This window comes from Doryrhamphus excisus, chromosome 15 (genome assembly GCF_030265055.1).
Source record: "Doryrhamphus excisus isolate RoL2022-K1 chromosome 15, RoL_Dexc_1.0, whole genome shotgun sequence".
In the NCBI taxonomy this organism is placed as follows: Eukaryota; Metazoa; Chordata; class Actinopteri; order Syngnathiformes; family Syngnathidae; genus Doryrhamphus; species Doryrhamphus excisus.
This window is the reverse complement of record NC_080480.1, coordinates 16501243-16523072: the sequence shown is the minus strand read 5'-3', so window position 1 is coordinate 16523072 and position 21830 is coordinate 16501243. Positions and strand designations below refer to the sequence as shown.

The 21830-nt window shown below is 44.4% G+C and overlaps 3 protein-coding genes across 9 annotated transcripts in view; all 3 read right to left on the bottom strand.

The window, feature by feature from the left end:
• The window catches only part of znf385c (zinc finger protein 385C), a 96988-nt gene extending 91568 nt beyond the window's left edge, over positions 1-5420 (bottom strand). For 4 of the 6 annotated variants that reach the window (XM_058048131.1, XM_058048137.1, XM_058048135.1 and 1 more), the window contains exons 1-3: positions 5366-5419; positions 4731-4872; positions 3901-3988 (exon numbers count right to left, since the gene is read on the bottom strand). The gene's annotated coding sequence lies outside the window, so the exon portion shown is untranslated. Of the gene's footprint in view, positions 1-1117; positions 1252-3900; positions 3989-4730; positions 4873-5365 lie in introns of those variants that run through there. The other 2 variants (XM_058048132.1, XM_058048136.1) reach the window with 2 other exon arrangements.
• Positions 5421-7914: 2494 nt separating this feature from the next.
• dhx58 (DEXH (Asp-Glu-X-His) box polypeptide 58) lies at positions 7915-14840 on the bottom strand. The gene is made up of 12 exons (XM_058049786.1): positions 14756-14840; positions 14422-14476; positions 14175-14365; positions 12674-12878; positions 12424-12614; positions 12182-12295; positions 11969-12101; positions 10602-10787; positions 10296-10534; positions 9919-10230; positions 9668-9852; positions 7915-8599 (listed from the first exon to the last, which is right to left on the bottom strand). Exons 3-12 carry the CDS (start codon positions 14349-14351, stop codon positions 8314-8316), a joined length of 2028 nt encoding a protein of 675 aa, XP_057905769.1. The 5' UTR covers positions 14352-14365; positions 14422-14476; positions 14756-14840; the 3' UTR covers positions 7915-8313.
• A 55-nt stretch (positions 14841-14895) lies between these two features.
• On the bottom strand, positions 14896-21747 carry kat2a (K(lysine) acetyltransferase 2A). Of its 2 annotated transcripts, XM_058049785.1 has the most exons (17): positions 21438-21736; positions 21070-21193; positions 19724-19869; positions 19558-19647; positions 19115-19488; positions 18948-19054; positions 18744-18851; positions 18535-18671; positions 18247-18455; positions 18038-18164; positions 17680-17790; positions 17462-17605; positions 17284-17398; positions 17164-17200; positions 16139-16202; positions 15916-16000; positions 14896-15843 (listed from the first exon to the last, which is right to left on the bottom strand). In XM_058049785.1, exons 1-17 carry the CDS (start codon positions 21660-21662, stop codon positions 15650-15652), a joined length of 2397 nt encoding a protein of 798 aa, XP_057905768.1. In that variant the 5' UTR covers positions 21663-21736; the 3' UTR covers positions 14896-15649. The 2 variants fall into 2 exon arrangements, with proteins under 2 accessions (XP_057905768.1, XP_057905767.1); XM_058049784.1 differs by having other exon boundaries at positions 17284-17605; positions 21438-21747.
• Positions 21748-21830: the final 83 nt, after the last annotated feature.

Here is a 21830-nt window from a genome sequence, read left to right as displayed (position 1 = left end):
TACCCTCGTGAGACATTATTGTCAACATAGTCCGCACCAGCTTTGTTAGATCAGATGAAATTAGATTAAATATGACATGAAAACACCGTTTGGGTTTTGGTTATGTCGACAACCGTTTAAGGTGATGTCAGTCAGCCAGTCCGAGGGGCGTTGGCATGAGCTGGTTCCACTGTAGCCGCTGTCCGAGTCCATCCATCTGTCAGGGTACACCCTGGACTGGTCGCCAGCCAATCACAGGGCGCATAGACAATTTGGGAGTCGCCAATGAACCTAACATGCATGTTTCTGGAATGTGGGAGGAAACCAGAGTACCCGGAGGAAACCCACGCACCCACGCACGCACAAAGAGAACATGCAAACTCCACACAGAGATGCCAAACCGAGATTCAAACCCACATCTCTTGACTCCGTAGAGATTTTGAACGACTAATCCACTTTTGGAAGACAAGGAAACCTTGAGTAGAAAGAAAGGTATACTAGTACAGGTGTACCACAGGTGTACTGCACTACCATGTTACTAGTACACTACACAAATATCCAACAATAGCATAGTTGAGGTCTAGCTGAGCAGACATAGACCTTTTGGTCTTTGTTTTTAAGTAAATTATAGGCTAAAGCCACATCAGTTTCTAAATATGACGTCATTTAGACTTTTCATTGCGTGAAAACTGACAGTATAAACAGACGAATTTTGCATGTTTAAAAAATAGAGTACAAAACAGAGTAGGAAAGCTCAAAAGGAGGGAAAGTGAATACAAGGTGGACATACTAACAAGTGGTGACATAATACAGCTGCTAGCATCCACTGACAGCTATCGAGTGTTAGCATGACTAGTTTTTAAAGAGACATTCATCTCTTGGTAATCTGTTGTCAGCACCCTAAAATTAAAGCCTGCGACTAGCGAGCAAGTAAAGCATCCTTCCTGGGTCCAACTCGCTAACTTTCTGGACCACAAACTTTCATTTCCGGTCCGAACAAGGTGACAAAAAAACTCCAGTAAAACTTCCAAGACATTCCAGGTGTGTCTCGCTCCGCTCCACACCTGAAGATACAGCATCCCAGCCCAACCACAATAGACAAAAAGCGGAGTCTTATTAACACAGCAGGAGGTCTTACCGGACCCGGTTCCGTCTCCTCCCCGGACCGGTGGTGGTCGACGGTGTCAAGCGGCGTAGTAAGCAGGTCGGTACACCGACTGACTGACTCGAGACAGCAACGCAGCCATCCAATGCCGCGGCTCCGTCAAGCCTCGGTAAATTAAGATCGGCGGGATGGCACCGGAAGCACCCTTTCAATATAAAAGCACTTACGTACCGTTGGGAAATGTCTGTTATCCGAGTTGTTTCTTTACGGTTAGCTACAACTAACACAAGTATGTAGTCAAGATTTATATATACATTTTATACAAACCGGATGCTCCATTTTAAAACATTTCAAGCTGAATGAAAAAAAATAACCAACATAACCACCGATATGTATATAGTTGTCCATAATTTAAGTAGCATAAGTCCTCGTGAGGATAAGCGGTAGAAAATGAATGAATGAATGAATAAGTTCATTTAATTAAGTTACTTTAATTAATTTAATTAGTAAATTAAGTATGTAATGAACATCATAGAATTTAAAGTGCAGTAATTATTATTAGTAAATATTATTTTACACCTGTAAAATATTTTTTGATGATTACATTTAATTTAAACTTACATATCATATCATATTGTAAGCATCTTCAAATAACAACAGTAGACCAAAGTGCTGTATGGGGAAAAAGGCCTCCAACATATCTGAAAAAGAAATTAATAAACACAAAAGTCAACTAATCAGTAAAAACAAGTTAGTGCTTGTAACAAACTATATGAAAACATGAGTTATGGTGTTCCTCAGGGTGCCAAACTAGGAAGGGTATTGTTTTATGTTAGCCTCTAATCCCTTTGCTGAATCATGGAGAAACTGTTTAATGCTGATTGTGTGATTTGAAATATCTATGCGCCCCATTGAATTGCACTTCCTGTTCGCAGCGTGAGGACAAGCCAGTGCACACGTTGCGATAAACAACCAGCCAAACAGACGAGACTTTTGGAGCGCCGAGGCGGCGTACACAGCAGCTCAGCGGGAGCGATGCGTTGAGCACATTGTCACCAGGGAGGTGATGACGACTTTTTGGCTGCGTCGTCGTCCTCCGTCACGCCAACGCGCTGGCGCTCCAACAAGAAGGGCTCGTAAAAATAGAACGCGGCCAAGAACGTGGCGAGCGTGGCGGCCGAAACTCAACACCGCGATCAGGACCCGGATGCCTTAAAAAGCCCTAAAAGCATTTGTGCTACGATAACGAGTCTGTCTTGTCTTTACACGCTTGCCAAGGTGTGGGTGCAGGTGCGAGGCAAGCGCACGTGGAGCAGCTAAAGGTCAGGATGTAAGCCAGACAGGAGGTAATCTGGGGTCGCCGTCCAAAAAGCCTGCGTGCACCTGCCGGCCGTCAGGTTCTCTTGCTGCCCTTTTCGGTGCTGACAGCTCTGCATATAGACGTGAAGACAGCTGCCAAACATCCACCTCCATCTTGAAGCCGTCGCTAGCCAACCGCCTCCCGACACGTTAACGCTGTCATTCACTCATACAAGAACGTTGTTCATTTTAATAATAATAATAATAATATAACACATGATTGATGCGGTCCTATCAGGACAGGTTTCTCCAATTTAGTAGCTGCTTCCCTTTCACAACTTCTATCAGTTAGTATTTCTCAAAAATGCATATTTGGGAATTAATTGTGGCAACAATACTATTATTTTTGAGTGATAGTCATGACAAACTAGTAACTATTCCCCTTTTCAAAACTTCCATAAGTCAAAAGAGCCTATTTAAGAATGAAATGTCTATGACTGAAGCGAGAATGCTAGTGTTTTTGAGTGATATTGTACACAAAATGGCGGCAGTGGTTCAAGTCGTCGGACACATTCGTAGATGTTCCGCTTTCAAGCTGCTAACAGTTAGAATTCAAGGTTGCGACCTCTTCAAATGTTCTGAATCAAAGCAAAACGATGATACGAAACTCCTTTCAAAGGCTTTGCTGACCTAAGCGATCTTTAGCCGGCAAACCAAGAACCGCATCGATTTTTAAACTGCACCTTTAAGTCTGTAACATTGGCTTTTTCCTCGGTTTGTGTTAACGCTGGCGCTGCATGCCGTGCGTTTTCTTACACTTTGAATGCAAGCGTTTGAGTGAGTGAAAGGAAGGGTATCTTCTGAAACGGCGAGGCCTTGGCGAGGCGATGAAAAGTGAAAGTGACAGAATAGGAAGAGAAGACAAAACAACAGAATGCGTGCGTTTATACGGCAGTATTGGTCACACTCTTTCAACTCGGTTGAATAAGTGATTCACACGTAAGGAAAACTTATTCAAAAGACGGGACTGTACTCTATGAGACAGATTTCAGGAAAGTAATATGAGAAATAATATGGCTGGGGTTTCATTTATGTCATTCTAAGAGTCTGCTGGCAGTGATAGAATCACACCAGCGTATTTCATGGAAATGAGTCCTAATTGTTAGTCTGCATGTACAGAGATAAGTATGTTATTATATGGCAGCCTGCAGCCTATAATTGCAATTTACAACTCAATCATTACCTCATCCAGGGAGCCTACGCTGCCTCTGCTTGTCTACAATGTGTGACATTAGTTGAAAAGATTCCAGGTAGCTCCACCCCACCCCCGTCCCCCCCCTCCCGCCACCACCTGCCTGACTGACTGGAGCGATCCCGAAGGTTACTCCTGCCTGCAGGCCTGCTGAAATGTCACAAAGGCCCACTTCATTTTCGTCGTGTAAATAGACATTTCCCGTCAGAGCAAACCCACTTTCTTTCCCCCCCCCCGCCCGCCACGTTACACATCACACTCCTACCTGCTCGTGACTGCACAGAAGGAGGGGGGGCACGGGGACGTGGAGCTCATGTAGGGCTGCTGTCATTGTCCTCCATTCAAGTCGGGCTCTGAAAAAAAAAATGTCCACACACGTGATAGTTTTGAACGGAAAACAAGGAGGTAGCTAATGTACCGTTTGTTCCTACGGTCATATATCGCTTCTTTTTTCGTTTTTTTTTTCATTAATGAAAAACATCTTACGTCATTCAACAAAACCAGGAAGGAAACCGCTAGCTAATGACGGGCAACAAAACATGGCTTAGTTTATTCATGAAAACTGTTACTGTCTGCTATATTTGTATAATGAAACAAGGACATAAGCTGCTAGCTAGCTAACAAACACAAGTAAATGCCTTACATAGATTGTTAGCTCAATTTAGTTCTTTGTTTGCTCGTTTAATCATCAAAAAAGTCTGTTATTTTCCATCAGCTTAAAAACAAAACCAGGAAATAACCGTCTGGCTAGCTAACAAATACAAGTAAAGCGCTTAGATACATTTGTAACATTTTGCTAGCTAATGACGGACAAAAACAACATTTTTTTTGTCTATTAATTTGTTGGTTAATTAACAATTTGTCACATCTTACCTGGTAGCTAGCTAGCAGCAAACAACACAACACTTAGCCTGTTTGTTTGCTAGTTTATTCCTTATTTTAACATAATGAAATATTGGTGTCCATCACTTGTAGCAACTTACGCTGTCCTCGGCCAAAGTGCAGCATTTAGGAGTCAGTGAGTCAGATTGTTGGTTCCTCGCGGAATGGCTGAGTCTTTATGTGTTTTCTCACCAGGTGGAATGTTTGACTTACTTTTTGGATGTTTTCTCTGTTTTAGCCAGAAGGCAAGGTCACGCCGGGCCGGCTCATTTCCGCCAAGTCTCACCAGCGTCCTCTCCCGCCTCACGCCTGCCCTCCGCCCTCCACCGCCTCTCTCATCTTCCCCTTCAATTTCCTGCAAGACAACAGCAAAGCGCATCATAGGCCTCTGACTGTATGAAGAAAAAGTCAAGTCATAAATCACCTTTAATCTTGCTCTGTTGTACAAGTCCTAGTCTTTCACTTTTAAATTCTTGGGCCCTGATGAATGTGAAGGGCTACCAGTTTGATACACACTTCTCAAATAGCCAATTTGCCTTTAACTAGATGTTTTTGTGAATAATTAATCATATTAATCTACCCAACTGGAATGTTTATAAAGCTAGCAGTTAGAAACATAACATTTCAGCAATAAGCAGTACACATTGGACTAAAACCATTAGACTAGCATTAGCTAACATTAGCTAGCTAACGTTAGCTAACTAACATTAGCATTCTAATATTAGCATGAATTAGTGGACACGGCTAACTGAGCTTAGCAGTTAGCAACCAGCTGGGCGGCTAAATCACAACACACTCCAATATGACGGTGCAAACCGCGTAGTATTGAAGAAATTAGAAATACTTACTTACGTTTAGAAGGTCGCACTGTTAGTTGAACATAAAATGTTACAACTCTGAAACCCGCGCGATTGCCCTGGTGCATTCATATGCCCATCTAGTGTCGTAAATGAGAGCTGCGTTTAATCACGTTCACTTAAAGCAGCAAAAGAGAACGGACACTGGAAAACTAGACTTTTGTTGGAATGTTTAAAGTATTTTAAAATATGCTGTCCTTTCCAGTTTACAAGTAATTGTGATTTAAACAAGAATAACAACTGGAAAAATGCGATGCAGCTCGCCGGTTGTTGTGATGTTCGGGGTGTCAGTGAAAGCATTTCACGATCTGTCTCGTGAAGAAGTGTTGAGATGAGAAACGGACTACAGACGCCATCTTGAATAAACATGCTGAGAAGATGTGTTCAATACAGCATGGTATTCACAGTTTTACTGTGTTTTGATGTGTTATTATACTCCATATATACTGAGAATATACAACAAATCACATGCTTGGGTTAGGCTACCTTGGGGAACCTACATAAACAAAACTCCACATTGTCCACGTTGCTATAGTGGCTGTCTTGCTATTTGAAACACCGACCTTGGCTAAGGTGCTTTATCAAATGTCCTTTCGTCGCTGCTTATGTGACACAACTTGCGTGGACGGCCCCTCCAAGTCCCAGCCGGGACGGGTTGGCGGGTATTTTCAGGTGGGGGCGTCCCTTATAATTGGATGTGTCAAAAGAGTCCAGTGGTTAATGTAGTGCTTCCATTAGGCTAAAGGTGCAGCTCACGACCCCGCAGCTCTCCTCTCCGTACATGATCGATGACTCTATTTCTTATTTGACTGCTCTTCTTATTGCCTCTGATGATGATGATGATGATGATGATGATGATGAGCCCACAAGATGGCAGGAGCTGCATTTCAAGGATCGGGAGTGGTCAACAACGCGGCTGGCAAAGCAGTTTGGTACTTGCGGTTATTACAACATTGGTTCTGTTGCGGTTGCTGGAGCCTATCCCAGCTGTCTTCGGGGCGAGAGGCGAGGTACACCCTGGACTGGTCGCCAGCCAATCACTGAGCACATACAGACAAACAACCATTCACACTCACATTCATACCTATGGACAATTTGGAGTCGCTAATTAACCTAGCATGTTTTTGGAATGTGGGAGGAAACCGGAGTACCCGGAGGAGAACATGCAAATTCCACAGAGATGGCCGAGGGTGGGATTGACCTCATGAGGTCTGCGCGCTAACCACTCGACCGCCGTGCAGCCAGTCATGGAGAGCAATGTGTTTTTATTTTTCCGCTTTCTCATGCACTCCAAATCATGGATGCTAACATGTGACTTCAAACACTGCCTTGTGATGATTGCATGTTAAACCTGGAACTGATTTCTCTTTCCTTTACTTCCTGTAGGAAAAATAGTTCTTAGGGGCACACTATGTAGACTGATGCTTTGCTAGCATGATACACACACACACACACACACACACACACACAGGCCAGCTAATTGCAATCAGCAAGCACGGCGTGTGGAGAAGGAAATAATCAGCGTTGATTAGAGACGCTGTGAGTCGGATCACAGTCAATTCTACCAGTTTCCTCCCCCCAACAAGTCAGGCATACAGCAGCTTTTTTTTATTGTGGGGGTGATTGCGTCATGCATGCATGCATGCATGCGTGTATGCGTGTGTATGTGTTGACCTTCATCGTGTGGGCATGATCTTATCTTCTTATCTTCTATTTGTAGATTTGCTGCCACCTCTAATGATGCTGGATGGTGTTAAATGAGCCGGCCTGAAAAAAAAAAAAGTCATGATTGGCCCAGTCATGCAGTGAGGCACTTAAATGCATCATCATTATATTATACATTTAAAACGCACCACCAAGACTATCAAATGTCATGTAATTAGCCTCATTTTTATAGTGCATTCTCTCCATTAGTATAATGTTAAGTTTTTCATTCAGTCCAGAGCTTGTTTGATATTAGATATTATTAAAAACGTGCATTTTGTTTGATTTTTATTTGTTAAATGTATTAATTTTGTATAAATGTATAATTCTGCTGCCAAAACTACAACTATATTATGGAGGACCAAAACTGCCAAAATAATAAATAAATAAATAAATAAAAGTGGAAATAAAAACAAAAATATCAAAAATGAAAAAAATATCAAAAAACTAAATACAAAAAAATTAATATAAATGGAAATAAAAACAAAAATTACTAAATATATAAATAAATAAAAGGCCTGAAAAAAGTCATGATTTTTGTATTTATTTCTACATTTATTTTTGTATTTATTTTTAATTTCTGAATCTTGTTTTTTATTTTTGTATTTATTTTTGCTTTTATTTATGTATATATTTTTTTATTTGTTTTTATTTTCATTTATATTAATTTTTTTGTATTTAGTTTTTATATTTTTTTCATTTTTGTTTTTATTTCCACTTTATTTATTTATTTATAATTTTGGCAGTTTTGGTCCTCCATACTATATAGCCTGATTAAGAGAGCCCCCTGGTGGTCAATAAAAGTAACAGCATCCAACAATAACAATAAGATCATGTCAGTGTTTGTGCTCTCTTTAATTTGCAGAATATACAAGATAATAAAATGCCTAAAATGTTAATCACAACATGCTACGGTTTATTTGCAAACATAAGTAAAAGACATGTAATATAATAAGAAACGTGATTTCATGTCAATAAGGGTTTGGTTTCCATGCATGACGGTCTGGGGTCATGTTCCACCCTGAGTTGTGTCGTGTACAAGACTTCAGATGAAGCCCACAAAAAAAAATAAAAATAATAATAATAATAAAAACCTTGGGCATAAACAAAGCTGCCATGCTCATTTCAAGTATGATTCGAGCGTAACGCGCCTCGCTGGCCCTGCAGGCACAAGCATCTGCTTTCATGTGTGCATCATGGCGGGCCGACGCTCTCTCCCCAAGAAGCCTCCAACCTCAGTCTTCCAGGTCGGGGTAGTGATCCTGGCAGTACTTGGTGAAGTTGAAGTCCTCCACGGTGAAAGGAACGTCCTTCCACTTCTTCACCATGGTCCTGCCGCCGGGCGTCTCCAGGGCGAAGTTCTTGATGGCCACCGTGGGCAGCAGGGCCACCTTCCTGTACTTCATCTCGGACCCCCACACGTAATTGCATTTGCCGTTGTTGCACAAGATCACGTAGCCGGGCTCCCAGTCGGTGAAGGTCCTTTCCAGCGTCACCTCTCCGCCGAGGCGGTACTTCTCCCTGAGACGACAGCCCGACATTAAGAACTCAGAGATGGACAATAATGCAATTGCGGTAATGCTCCGTTAGCAAGCCACCATAGAAAGTCCTGTATAGAAACTGGAAGGAAAATAAAGCAGTTTGTGTCTTATGGCATATTTTGTCTTATTATGTCTGGCAGGGGGGGGCCACAGCGGTCGAGTGGCTAGCGCGTAGACCTCACAGCTAGGAGACCAGGGTTCAATTCCACCCTCGGCCATCTCTGTGTGGAGTTTGCATGTTCTCCCCGTGCATGCGTGGTTAATTAGCCACTCCAAATTGTCCATAGGTATGAATGTGAGTGTGAATGGTTGTTTGTCTATATGTGCCCTGTGATTGGCTGGCCACCAGTCCAGGGTGTACCACGCCTCTCGCCCAAAAACAGCTGGGATAGGCTCCAGCACCCCCGCGACCCTCGTGAGGAAAAAGCGGTAGAAAATGAATGAATGAATGGATGAATGTCTGGTAGGGGGGCCACAGCGGTCGAGTGGCTAGCGCGCAGACCTCACAGCTAGGAGACCAGGGTTCAATTCCACTATCGGCCATCTCTGTGTGGAGTTTGCATGTTCTCCCCGTGCATGCGTGGGTTTTCATTCCAAAAACATGCTAGGTTAATTAGCGACTCCAAATTGTCCATAGGTATGAATGTGAGTGTGAATGGTTGTTTGTCTATATGTGTCCTGTGATTGGCTGGCCACCAGTCCAGGGTGTACCCCGCCTCTCGCCCAAAAACAGCTGGGATAGGCTCCAGCACCCCCGCGACCCTCGTGAGGAAAAAGCGGTAGAAAATGAATGTCTGGTAGGGGGGCCACGGCGGTCGAGTGGCTAGCGCGCAGACCTCACAGGGTTCAATTCCACCCTCGGCCAACTCTGTGTGGAGTTTGCATGTTCTCCCCGTGCATGCGTGGGTTTTCTCCGGGTACTCCGGGAAAAACATGCTAGGTTAATTAGCGACTCCAAATTGTCCATAGGTATGAATGTGAGTGTGAATGGTTGTTTGTCTATATGTGCCCTGTGATTGGCTGAGCCTCCTTCCTGAGGCTTACTCACTTAAAGTCGGGGTTGATGTTGACGTAATGCGTATTGTCCACATGCCGGAAGTCGCTGCCGTGTGCGACAGGCATCAAACAGTGCTGACACAAGAGCTGGACGCTGAAGGCAGAGTAGCGAGTATTCTTCTTCTTGCTTTCTGCAGCTGGGCCCTGACAAACCGCCTGGCGCTGCAGCTTGGCTACCTGGAGGCAACAAAAGAACGAGGATGATGGACGGCTGAGGAGGAGAAGGAGAAGCGTTGGTCTTGCCTCTTCTCTAAACTGGGAGGGGTCCATCTTGTGGACGACAGCGACGGCCTTGGCGGTCAGCTCCTCCAGGTAGACGTTGAGGTTCTCCCGGCGCTCTTCCCGGCTTCCTCGCTCGGCCACCAGGGAGTACTGGCTGTCTTTGGCCCGAGCACGCCCGCTAGCCTGCTGCTGCGCGATCTCATTGGTCAGGAGACCATAACGCACCACCAGGTTGCATTCTGGGATGTCCAGACCTTCCTCGGCCACGCTGGTGGCGATAAGGAGGTTGACGGCGCCCACGCTGAACATCTGTATCGCGTTCCCCTGCTCGTTCTGCAAAACAAAAAAAACGTACAGTTGCTTTGTATAAGGTTGTCTTTAACGTTTACGTCGCCCACCTGCGTCATGGAGGCGGTGCCAGTCAAGATAGCGGGTTTGATGCCCGCTTCCCGCAGGCTGGCATTGGTGAGCACCCAGTCCATCAAGCAGCTGGTGCTTCTACGGGTCTTACTGAAGAGGATCCCTCTGGAGTCCGCACTTGGACGGAAGAGCCTCAGCAGGGTGGCTTCCAGCCGGTCCAACTTGGGGTTTTCGTAGCGTAGGTCCCTCGCCAGAGCCTCCAGAAGGTCTTGGTTCTCTACCATGTGGACCACAATGACGGGTGAGGACCGGAAACAACGACAGCAATGACAAGAGCAGCCCACCTTGGAAGAGCTGAAACAGGAAGTCGTCGGTGGAGTCGATGAGGGTGGTCATCCTGATGTTGTAGAACTCCTCCAAGAACTCCAGAGCGTCCTTCATGCGCAGCGTGTCGTTGATGAGCAGGGCGTCGTTGTATTTACGCAAGTGGATGGCGCATTGTTGCAGCACGCGGTTGTACTCCTGGACTCCTAAAACACGGAATACCGGATTTACAGGAAAAATTCATCCGGAGACTTCCGCTCAGGACATCTACGAGGTCAGTGGTCTTCCAGATCCACCATCTCAAAAAAGGGGGGAAAAACACAACCGATTCAATCCAATTTAGATTTGGGGGGATTTTTGACATGTCAAATTAGATTTTGTGTGCTCAAATTGAGTTTCTTCTTTGTGTGTAATCTGGATCAAATCTGGATTCAATTTGGTTTGATATTTCAGGCTCCATAAAACTGTAAAAAAAAAATCAATACAAATACAAAGTGGTATATGAAGGAAAAAAAATCGACATTTTCTGACACAAACATCATCAATGTGAATGCTCACTCAAACCGAATCAGAATCCAAATTCGGCATGAAAACACAACAGGTTGATTTCAGCGTTGGGGGACTTTGAGGTGTATAAATTCTATGGTGTCTGCTCAAATTGAGTTTCTTGTCGTGTGTAATCTGGATCAAATCTGGATTCAATTTGGTTTGATATTACAGGCTCCATAAAACTGTAAAAAATAAAAATACAAAAAGATAAAAATCCAAAAAGATACGACATAAAATCTATGTGAAGGAAAAAAAGTGACTTTTTCTGACACAAACATCATCAATGTGAATGCTCACTCAAACCGAATCAGAATCCAAATTCAGCATGAAAACACAACAGGTTGAATTTGAGTATTGGGGGACTTTGAGGTGTATAAATTCTATGGTGTGTGCTCAAATTGAGTTTCTTCTTTGTGTGTAATCTGGATCAAATCTGGATTCAATTTGGTTTGATATTACAGGCTCCATAAAACTGTAAAAAAAAAAAAAAAAAAAAAAAGATAAAAATCCAAAAAGATACGACATAAAATCTATGTGAAGGACAAAAGTGACACAAACATCATCAATGTGAATGCTCACTCAAACTGAATCAGAATCCAAATTCAGCATGAAAACACAACAGGTTGAATTTGAGTGTTGGGAGACTTTGAGGTGTATACATTCTATTGTGTGTGCATAAATTGAGTTTCTGTGTGCAATCTGGATCAAATCTGGATTCAATCTGCTTTGACAGTACAGCTGTCCTAAATCCCAAATGAAAATCAATCCAAATGTGAATACAAAAAAAAATCATATAAAAAGATGATCGCTAAAGAGTTGAACCAACCAATGGACTGACCTCTCTTCTCCAGTTCCACCACGTCTGCTTCGTATTCTTGCGTGCCGCATTCCCTCATCCTGAAGACCTCTAGAGGATCCATGAAGTCATGGATCTGCTGCATGATCCGCTTCAGCTCATCTCCAAAGGGATCCTGCGTCACAGGATAGACGTAGAGTACGCAGATAGCACCCCCACAGTACGCTTTTTTTTATATTAAATAGATAGCATCACCTGGTGTCGTTTTTCCGCAATGTCAAAGATCCTGAGGGGTCGCGGTACTTTGAGTGTGAGTTCCTGAGTGGACCTGTTGGTTGAAGTGATGACCGAGTCCAAGTTGGCGCACAGCTGACAGGGAGAGACCACATGACCACCTTATTCCAATATCATGTATTCAATTTTGATGATGTAATAACTATGGAAGTAATATACTATATCACCAAGTACCGAGTAGACACATTGAAGTATTTAGTGACCTGGAGAACATGCTGCACAGCTTTGTCCAGACTCCTAGCTCCGCTCGTGCCCGGCGACGCCGTGAGTCCAAGAACCTGAGGCAGCGTCGCTGCACCGAGCATCTTCTGCTGCAGGTACCCCCTCATGATCTTGTTGTAGACCATGTTCTTGCGTGTGTGTTGACACTCGTCCAAAATGAGCAGGGAGATCTCTGCAAAGGAGCCTGAGGTTGAGTCGCCGTGACCGCCGTGGAGGTGCTCCGACCCACACCTGAGAGCTCCACGTGCTTGTCCTCCTCCGAGCTGACCAGCGCGTTGTGAAAGACCTGCGCCGTGCAGATGACCACGTCAAAGTCCCGCAGCGCCCTGCCGAAGAAGTCCTTCTCGCTGCTGTCGCCGCTCACCGCCAACACCTTGTGAGTCGGCGCCAGGTGGGGAACGAACTCTTTGCTGGAGTGTTGGTCCACCAGGTGGACCTGCACCACGATGCACCACAATGGCGGATCAATGGATGTCAAACACAACATTTTTGACTACTGTTTTGGTAGCTGCGCCTTAAAAACAGCTGAGCACTCCTGTCACATAGAGGATCTTTGGCTCCCATTTTAGCTATACATACACAAAAAAGCATAAGACTCCACTTACACATGAGTGTTTTTGCAGTCGGTCTTTAAGAACATCACAGGGCTCCTGTCATATAGAGGATCTTTGGCTCGCATTTTTATAGTAGCTTTGCTCAAACAGCAAAGCACTCCTGTTGTATAGCTGATCTTTGGCTAGTGTTTTGCAGCTCATCCTTAAAAACAGCTGCACACTCCTGTCACATAGAGGATCTTTGGCTCCCATTTTAGCTATACGTCCACAAAAAAGCACAAGACTCCACTTACACACATGATCTTTGAGTGTTTTTTGCAGTAGGTCTTTAAAAACAGCACAGGGCTCCTGTCATATAGAGGATCTTTGGCTAGCGTTTTTTATAGTAGCTTTGATAAAACAGCAAAACACTCCTGTTCTATAGCTGATCTTTGACTAGTGTTTTGCAGCTCATCCTTAATAACAGCTGAGCACTCCTGTCAAATAAAGGATCTTTGGCTCCCATTTTAGCTTTACGTCCACAAAAAAGCACAAGACTCCACTTACACACATGATCTTTGAGTGTTTTTTGCAGTAGGTCTTTAAAAACAGCACAGGGCTCCTGTCATATAGAGGATCTTTGGCTAGCGTTTTTATAGCAGCTTTGAAAAAACAGCAAAACACTCCTGTTGTATAGCTGATCTTTGACTAGTGTTTTGCAGCTCATCCTTAAAAACAGCTGAGCACTCCTGTCAAATAAAGGATCTTTGGCTCCGATTTTAGCTTTACGTCCACAAAAAAGCACAAGACTCCACTTATACATATGATCTTTGAGTGTTTTTTTGCAGTAGGTCTTTAAGAACATCACAGTGCTCCTGTGATATAAAGGATCTTTGGCTAGCATTTTTATAGTAGCTTTGATAAAACAGTAAAGCACTCCTGTTGTATAGCTGATCTTTGACTAGAGTTTTGCAGCTCATCCTTAAAAATAGCTGAGCACTCCTGTCACGTAAAGGATCTTTGACTAATATTTTAGCAATCAGCCACTAAAAACAGCAAAGCGCTCCTGTCTTTAAGAGGATCTTTGACTTGATATCTGAGCCAAGATGGTGCCAAAGGTCATGATGAATGTCCTACAGATGAACTTCATGGTTGCCAGATATACACTTTTGAACATTAGGAGTGGAGTGTTTCTTTACCATGTTTACCAGGACCACCACTTTGCCCCACGGTGTCCTCTCCAGGTGCTTCTTGGCCACATAGACGGCGGCACGCGTCTTCCCGCTCCCGGTGGGCAGCCAGATGATGATGTTCTCTCCTCGCAGGGCTCTCTGGACCACCTCCTCCTGGTACCCAAACAGTCCGAAGTCTGACATCCTGCAATGGGACACTGCCGGGGACAGGATCAGTCAACTTTATAGAGCTGAAGAAGTTGAGATGACTTACCAGGAAGACGAGAAGGAGTTCTCTGTTCCTGGGTGCAGAGCTGTCAGCTTTTAGGCTGCAAAGCGGAAAACGAAACTGAATGTTGGTTTTAGATGAGTCACAATGAGAGGGCCCAAGAAGGGAGGCTCTGGAGGGACAACAACATGACTGATAAGAAATGTATTACAGGCCACAAATACACACATGCACTTAGAAATACCAAAGACCAACACAAAGTACATCTAAAGACAGCGAGTCTGTCCTCAAACCCTACCAAGCCCTGAAATGTACACACAAAATAAAGTGACACTTGTGAGGCCTTCAAGTGCAGCAAACATGAAAAGTTGCAACATACCCAGCTGGGGTTCCCTTCTTATGCTCCTCCTCCCTGCAGGAAAGCAAAACTTGTTGGTGCACACCCACTTTGGACATGAGTTACAATGAACCAAAAACAAAAGTGCTACCAGGAACAAAACAAGCAAAAATAAAAATAAATAAAATGTAAGTTTTTAGTAGTAGACATAGTGTAAATACAGTTCAGTTCTACACATTAACAACATCAGAAGCAAGAAATAGGAAAAAAAAAAATCCTAAATAACCTTTATTGTCATTAACGGTACTACAATAACGTAAGTGGCGTGTGAAACGTGGCGTCACGGAAACGAGCGAAGAACAAAACACGACACTTCGGAAAGTGAGCCAAACATGATTTCAAGTAAAAAACAAAAAATAATACACATAAGTTTTTCTATCTACACATGTACACACACACATCACCAGATCTAAAAAGCAGTCATGGAACAGCCACCGAGTTCTCCGAAATGGAATAAACAACCAATATTTAGCATTTTTTATGCAGTTTAAATATTATCACGTAGCACCCACGTGCCAAGAACAGTTCAAGCTCCGTTCAGGCAAAAATATTTCAAACCGGAGGCACAATGATTTCTCAGGAGGTGGAATATTTAATGCAGAACGTCAACCAACGTCAATACGATGGAGCTAAAAAGCTAAATGTTTGAGAATAATCAGTGGACTCGGTGACGGTGAGAACAAAGTCGGAACGTTCCAACACCCGGACAAGACGATTCCTCCTTTCCCTTCACCGGATGGCGCTTCAAGTGTGTCGGTAAGTGAAGGCAACGTGGCTTGGAAGTCCCCGAGTTTGGAGGCGCGACGCGAAAGCGGAATGACTTATAAATAAAATGTGTCGGAACTTTGGTACCCCGCCGCCGTGAGAAGAACCTTCTCATTTCTCGATCAGGCCTCCGTCTTTCAACTTGAAGTAGAAGAACTTCTCCAGGGTGTTGGCGCACTTGCAGTACTCGCTGTCGGGGGGGTTGTACTCGCGACAGTTGGTGATGATTCGCTGCAGGTCGGCGATGAAGAGCTTCTTGGTCACGTAGTAGCGGTTCTTCAGGCGCTCCGTCATGGTCTTCAGGTCTGCGGGGCGAGAGTGCCGGGGGGGGTCAATCGGGCAAAGGGACAGAAGAATTTGAGTGAGCGGCGACTGACCGATGGGGAAGCGGATGATCTCGTAGTAATCCGGCGCTTCGGATTTCTTCACGGGCTCCATAAAGGGCCAAGCGTCCGGGTGAGTCTGCTCAATAAAGTCCGGATCACATTAAACACAGATGAAATGTTTATTTTTGATATAAATGCTAGCAAAATGGACTGCGGCACACCTCAAGGTTCAATTCTAGAGCCTATAGCTTTTCGAGTGGACATGATTACTTACCTTGATCTGGGCCAGGAGGTTCTTGAGCATGTTGTACAGCACATCAGGGTCCTTCACCTCTTTGCTACAAAACAGAAAATCTTATGTAAGCATACAGTATATGATACGTACATACAGTATACAATACGTACGTACAGTATACAATACGTATGTACAGTATATGATACAATGTAAATCAATCCCCTTTCAAGCAGTTTAAGTCCGATTCTGGATTGGTGTAAACCAGGGGTCTCAAACTTGCGGCCCGCGGGCCAAATGCGGCCCGCGAGACGCTAGTTTGAGGCCCCCACCTTGATACCAAAGTTTAATGTTAAAATGACAGCTAAAAGGGGTGTGCACACCGGACACAATTAACATGACTTTGCCCCGCCCATACTGTTACCCTACCCTGTTACCCCGCCCTGTTTGTTGGTTTGGATTAGCAATGAAGCTAAAGGCTTATGACGCTGGAAAATCCACGTCGAGATAAAGCATCTCATCAAACATGTTGTTAAAGTTACGACGCTGCTCCCAGATGGAACCGAGTACGATGCTAACTTGCTAATTGGGTAAAATTATTAAGTTTCATTAATGTTCATGTTAAAGGTTAAATAAGTGTTAATACTGTACATTTGAATCTGAAAAAAATAATTTCTCGACCAACTGTATGTGGTTTCTTACGTTTTTCTTATTTGCTGTTTTATTATTACTTTACTTATTTATTACTGATTGATTGATTTATTGTCTTTATTCTTAATTTGTTTTTCTTTTTATCTTATTTTGTGTATAGAAAAATAAAAATGAAGATATTTGAGAACAGTGGAATGTTTTATCAGATATTTTGGTGTGGAAAACCGGAACCAAAGTACTGAAAAAGTGTAGGGTAGGATTTTTTTCCAGTTTTTAATAAATGCGTTTTGGGGTTTTTTTTTGAAAACCTGATGTGGCCCGGCTTCACCCATAACCTAGCTCCGGTGGCCCCCAGGTAAATTGAGTTTGAGACCCCCTGGTGTAAACAATAGTTTACACCAGTGTAATAGACTTACACTTTCTCCTTGGCGCTGGGTTTCCATCCCGTCTCTCCTGCAAGACAACAAGGCCAGGGCTTGTTTTTTTTTTTGTTTTTTTTTTGTGCTTAATCATCATCACACGCTGCCAACACTCACGTATGCCAGGAATGCTCTCCACGGGAATCTGCCGAACGCCCTCCTTGAAACAAGTCAGACCAGGGTGCACCTTCCTGATCTGACTCTGCTTCTTCTCAATCAGCTTCTTGATGATCTGGAAAAGGAGGAGGATATTATTCTGAAAGAAGCGTGACCGGAGCGAAGGAGACGGGCTCACTTCTTTCTGCCGCTTGATGATGTGGGAGAGCTCCGTGTACGGTATACGGGGGTTGAGCTCGCACTCCATCAGCGTGGCTCCCTCGTAGTCTTTGATGTAGCCCAGGTAGCGACTCTTGGGCACCTTGATGTCTTTGGAGAAACCCTGCCGAGATTAGGAGGAAAGTGAATTTCGGGTGGGGGTAGGGGGGCGGTGAAGAGAGTCAACAGGGTGGTGACCTGCTTCTTGAAGTAGCCGATGGCGTACTCGTCGGCGTAGGTGAGGAAATAGAGGATGTTGTGTTTGATGTGGTACTCCTTCAGGTGGTTCATCAAGTGTGTGCCGTAGCCCTGATGGGACGTTTGAGGGATTGATTTAAATAAAATAATAATAAAAATAAATTTTAAATATGATAGTAGAATAGAAGAAGAGAAGTAAGGTAAAAACAATAAATGATGAAAGGCTTAATGCAAAAATATCTGTTCCTTCCACGACAATCATTGCAGGAAAAGGCAGCTAACAACCATATAAGCTTTACAAGCTTTGCTGCCCTCTTGTGGTTGCCGAAGGAACTGCTTTCAAATGCTAGTCGAGTACCTTGACTTGCTCGTTGGACGTGACGGCGCAGAAAACAATCTCTGTGAAGCCCTGAGTGGGAAACATCCTAAAACAGATGCCCCCAATGACGCGGCCATCTTTGATGAGGGCTAAAGTCTTGTGCTTCCTGTTGGCGGATCAAAATAAAAATAGTCAATAAGGCGAGCGGATGTGATGTTTTAGCGTGCAACGCCTGAGACGCCACTCACGGGTCAAAGACGAGTCGCGTGATGTACTCTTTGGGCATGCGAGGTAACTGATGCGAGAAGACGTTCTGCAGGCCCACAAGCCACATCAGGATCTTCTTGTTTGATTTTTGGGAGAGAGAGTTCCCGATGACGTGGAACTCGATGATGCCGCGCCGCTCTTCCAGACGTGCCGTCTCGTCGCGGGCAGCATTTGGCGTCAGGAGATTGGTCTGTGAGGAACACAACGTACGCAGGCGGGTAAAATGACAGGATTATCGCTCTGAACGACTTGTTAGCGGACTGACTGACCTCGGGGCCCAGCATGGCGGCCGGGTCGGTGATGGTCATCATGACCTCGTTGACCAGCTCCATGGGAATGTCGCCCATCACGCGGATGCGTTTGGCGTCCTCCAGCGTCAGCGTCTCGGGGAGTTTGCGTTTCTCCCCTGAACGCAAGCGAACACATCACAAAGAGCGTACAGAACCGAGAACCATAAATAAAACCAAAAGATGCTGACCTGTGATTGGCTCTGATCCGGCAAGACCCTCAAGACCACCCAATGAGGAACCGGCGCTTAAAGCCTTGGAGAGAGCCGAAGAGCCGGAGACAGCTGCCGGACTGATCACTGGAAGACAGAACCCCGCCCCCAACAACAAAATCAGCCATCATGTTCCTGTATGTAGTATGTTTATATTCCAATCTGATATAGCCCCGCCCACACCTGTCTGATGCCCCAGCTGTGCACCATCAGCGGCGGGCACGGTGAAGTCGGCTTCCCAGATGGGAGAATTTTCCCCGTAGATTTCCTCCTCCAGCATGGATAAAAACCTGACGCCGGATGACAAACATCAGCAACGTTACCGCCGCTTTAAGACCGATTATTCTTACTTAGGAAAATGCGTGAGGATGAGCGTGCGCTTCTCCGGCAGCAGCTTGTCCTTCTCCACCCTGAACTTCTCCAAGAGCTGGCGCCGCGTCACCGTAAAGATGGACTTGAGCAGGCTGCGGCCGAACACCTGCGTGGTTTCGTAGCGTGGCAGGCTGTCGTTGCTCTGAGGCACGTGGCAGTAGCACAGCCAGCGGGTGTAGTCCACTTTGTACACCGTGCCGTCGTCCTTTTGCGTGCGCTGGCGGTACTGCGTGGGCGTCTCCAGCTTCCAGTAGTTGAGGCACAAGAGGAACATCTTGGATAGCTCGAACATGGTCTGCCGTTCCTTGGGAGCCAGGTGGCTGAACTTGTACTGGACGAAATTCAAAACCCCCTGAGAAGGGTTTGAACCGTGAGAAACTTCGATGCTCCTTGGCTCTTATTTGCGAAATATCAAATTCACCTGCTCGATGTTTGGCTTTTCAAAAGGTGGACTACCAAGTGATCCTTCTACCACCGGCTGGCTCATCTGCAGGATGCATTTCCTCAGCAGCTACACAACATAAACAATAAAGACCGTCTTCTCGTTGCACGTTCTCGTAAGATCCAACCGCCATGCAAACGCTCACCTTGAACAGGTAGAAGTACACCTGCTTGGTGTCCGTGTCCTCCTCCTTGTGCACGGACATAAACAGGTTCTCCACGTCCACCACCATTCCCAGCAGCCTGTTGATCTCATCCTCAGACACGTTCTCCAAGTGGGACACGTGATCGGCTGCAAATACGCCATCCAAGATTAGATCACATTGGTAATGGTTTCATTTCATTTGAACATGCATCAGATTACAATTGAATGCATCGCATAATCAGTTCACAGTTCCACATGTCCAAAAGGAGTAGGAAGAAGCAAAGCTTATTAAATCCTACCCCTCCATCTGGTACTTTTACAATCAGTAACTGTTACATTTGTTCACTTCCTGCTTTCCATAATACAGTTTAATGTTTGTTTGTTTTTTTTTTTTAAATAATGCACGTCGTACCGAAGTACAAGGTGATATGACCATACAATGACATAATGGGTACCATAGTAACTGTCAATACTAGTCTAGACTAGAGACTAGACCATACAATGACATAATGGGTACCATAGTAACTGTCAATATAATACTAGTCTAGACTAGAGACTAGACTACACTAGTATTATATTGGGTACCATAGTAACTGTCAATATAATACTAGTGTAGTCTAGTCTCTAGACCATACAATGACATAATGGGTACCATAGTAACTGTCAATATAATACTAGTCTAGACTAGAGACTAGACTACACTAGTATTATATTGACAGTTACTATGGTACCCAATATAATACTAGTGTAGTCTAGTCTCTAGTCTAGACTAGTATTATATTGACAGTTACTATGGTACCCATTATGTCATTGTATGGTCTAGTCTCTAGTCTGTAGTCTAGTCTCTAGTCTAGACTAGTATTATATTGACAGTTACTATGGTACCCATTATGTCATTGTATGGTCTAGTCTCTAGTCATAATGGGTACCATAGTAACTGTCAATATAATACTAGTCTAGACTAGAGACTAGACTACACTAGTATTATATTGACAGTTACTATGGTACCCATTATGTCATTGTATGGTCATATCACCTTGTACTTCGGTATGAGGTGCATTATTTAAAAAAAAAACAACCTTAAACTGTATTATGGAAAGCAGGAAGTGAACAAATGTAACAGTTACCGATTGTAGAGACTAGACTAGAGATTAGTCTGCGTATTAAGTGCTGTGTGTCCACACAAAGCAGGCTTTCTTTAACGTGACGTTTTCTATCACATGTAATGTTAATATTATATATTATTCACCAAGCCGGTGAACAGTTTATGAGATGCACAGGTCACATTACAGCGAATGTAAGCTTATACTTCTGTGGAAAGGATGCTGTATGATTGATAGTTAGTACCCAAGGCATGTCCACAGCTGCGGCACTGCTCGCTCAGGCTGGCGGCTTGCTGCTGCAGGTCCATCCGGGGGGCCGTGGGTGGGTTTGGATTCTTCCAGCCATTACATTTGCATGTGTCACTTGCCTGAGAATGAACACACGTTGTAGTAAATAATAAATGAATAACAACAACGCTTAAAGTACATTCACTTAGCCAGTTAGCTAGGTTTATAATAGCGTGTAATGTTTACACAAACATTGCTAGCTTGCTATATAGAAAACCTAACTATTACGTTAGCTCCTTTAGTGTTAATAGTTTCTTATTCGGCTCGTGACAAGCCCAAAGGATTATTTGTTTTGAACTTAGCTTAGCTAGGCTAGCTAGCTACCTTGCAAGCGGAGAAAACGCCGAGTTTCTCGAGCTTTTTCGCCCGTGGAAAGGCTCGAACTTGGGCTTTTTTCTGGCTGGCGCGTTGCTGTTGGCTAAGGCCCGGTCTGGCCGGATCACTGTTCCCTGAACCGGAGCTGGTGGCGGCGACGGTGGACCCGGCCGACCCAGCGGACTGGGATTGGACAAGCCGGGGTTGCAGGGCCTGAGCCGCCGGGTCGGACATAGCCACGCTGGGATGCTCTTCTTCGTCGTCGTCGTCTTCTTCTTCGTCGTCTTCTTCTTCTTCGTCTACTGCTGTGCCTGGGAGCTCATGCTGCCTTCACTGGCAGTAGGGAAATTGTGTCTTCGCCTAGACAAGCAGGAGAGAGCCCTATTATTTGTACCGTAATTC

Bases quoted from the DNA above. Each gene is read 5' to 3' on its own strand.
- dhx58 (XM_058049786.1), bottom strand. From the start codon at position 14,351: ATGTCAGACTTCGGACTGTTTGGGTACCAGGAGGAGGTGGTCCAGAGA. The intron at 12,879-14,174 runs GTAAAGAAACAC...ATCGTGGTGCAG, and splicing joins TGGTGGTCCTGGTAAACATG to GTCCACCTGGTGGACCAACA. The intron at 10,788-11,968 runs GTCAGTCCATTG...TCCGTGTTTTAG, and splicing joins GGTGGAACTGGAGAAGAGAG to GAGTCCAGGAGTACAACCGC.
- kat2a (XM_058049784.1), bottom strand. From the start codon at position 21,662: ATGTCCGACCCGGCGGCTCAGGCCCTGCAACCCCGGCTTGTCCAATCC. The intron at 19,055-19,114 runs GTAAGAATAATC...ATCCGGCGTCAG, and splicing joins ATCCTCACGCATTTTCCTAA to GTTTTTATCCATGCTGGAGG. The intron at 16,203-17,163 runs GTAAGTCTATTA...TCTGTTTTGTAG, and splicing joins CCCAGCGCCAAGGAGAAAGT to CAAAGAGGTGAAGGACCCTG.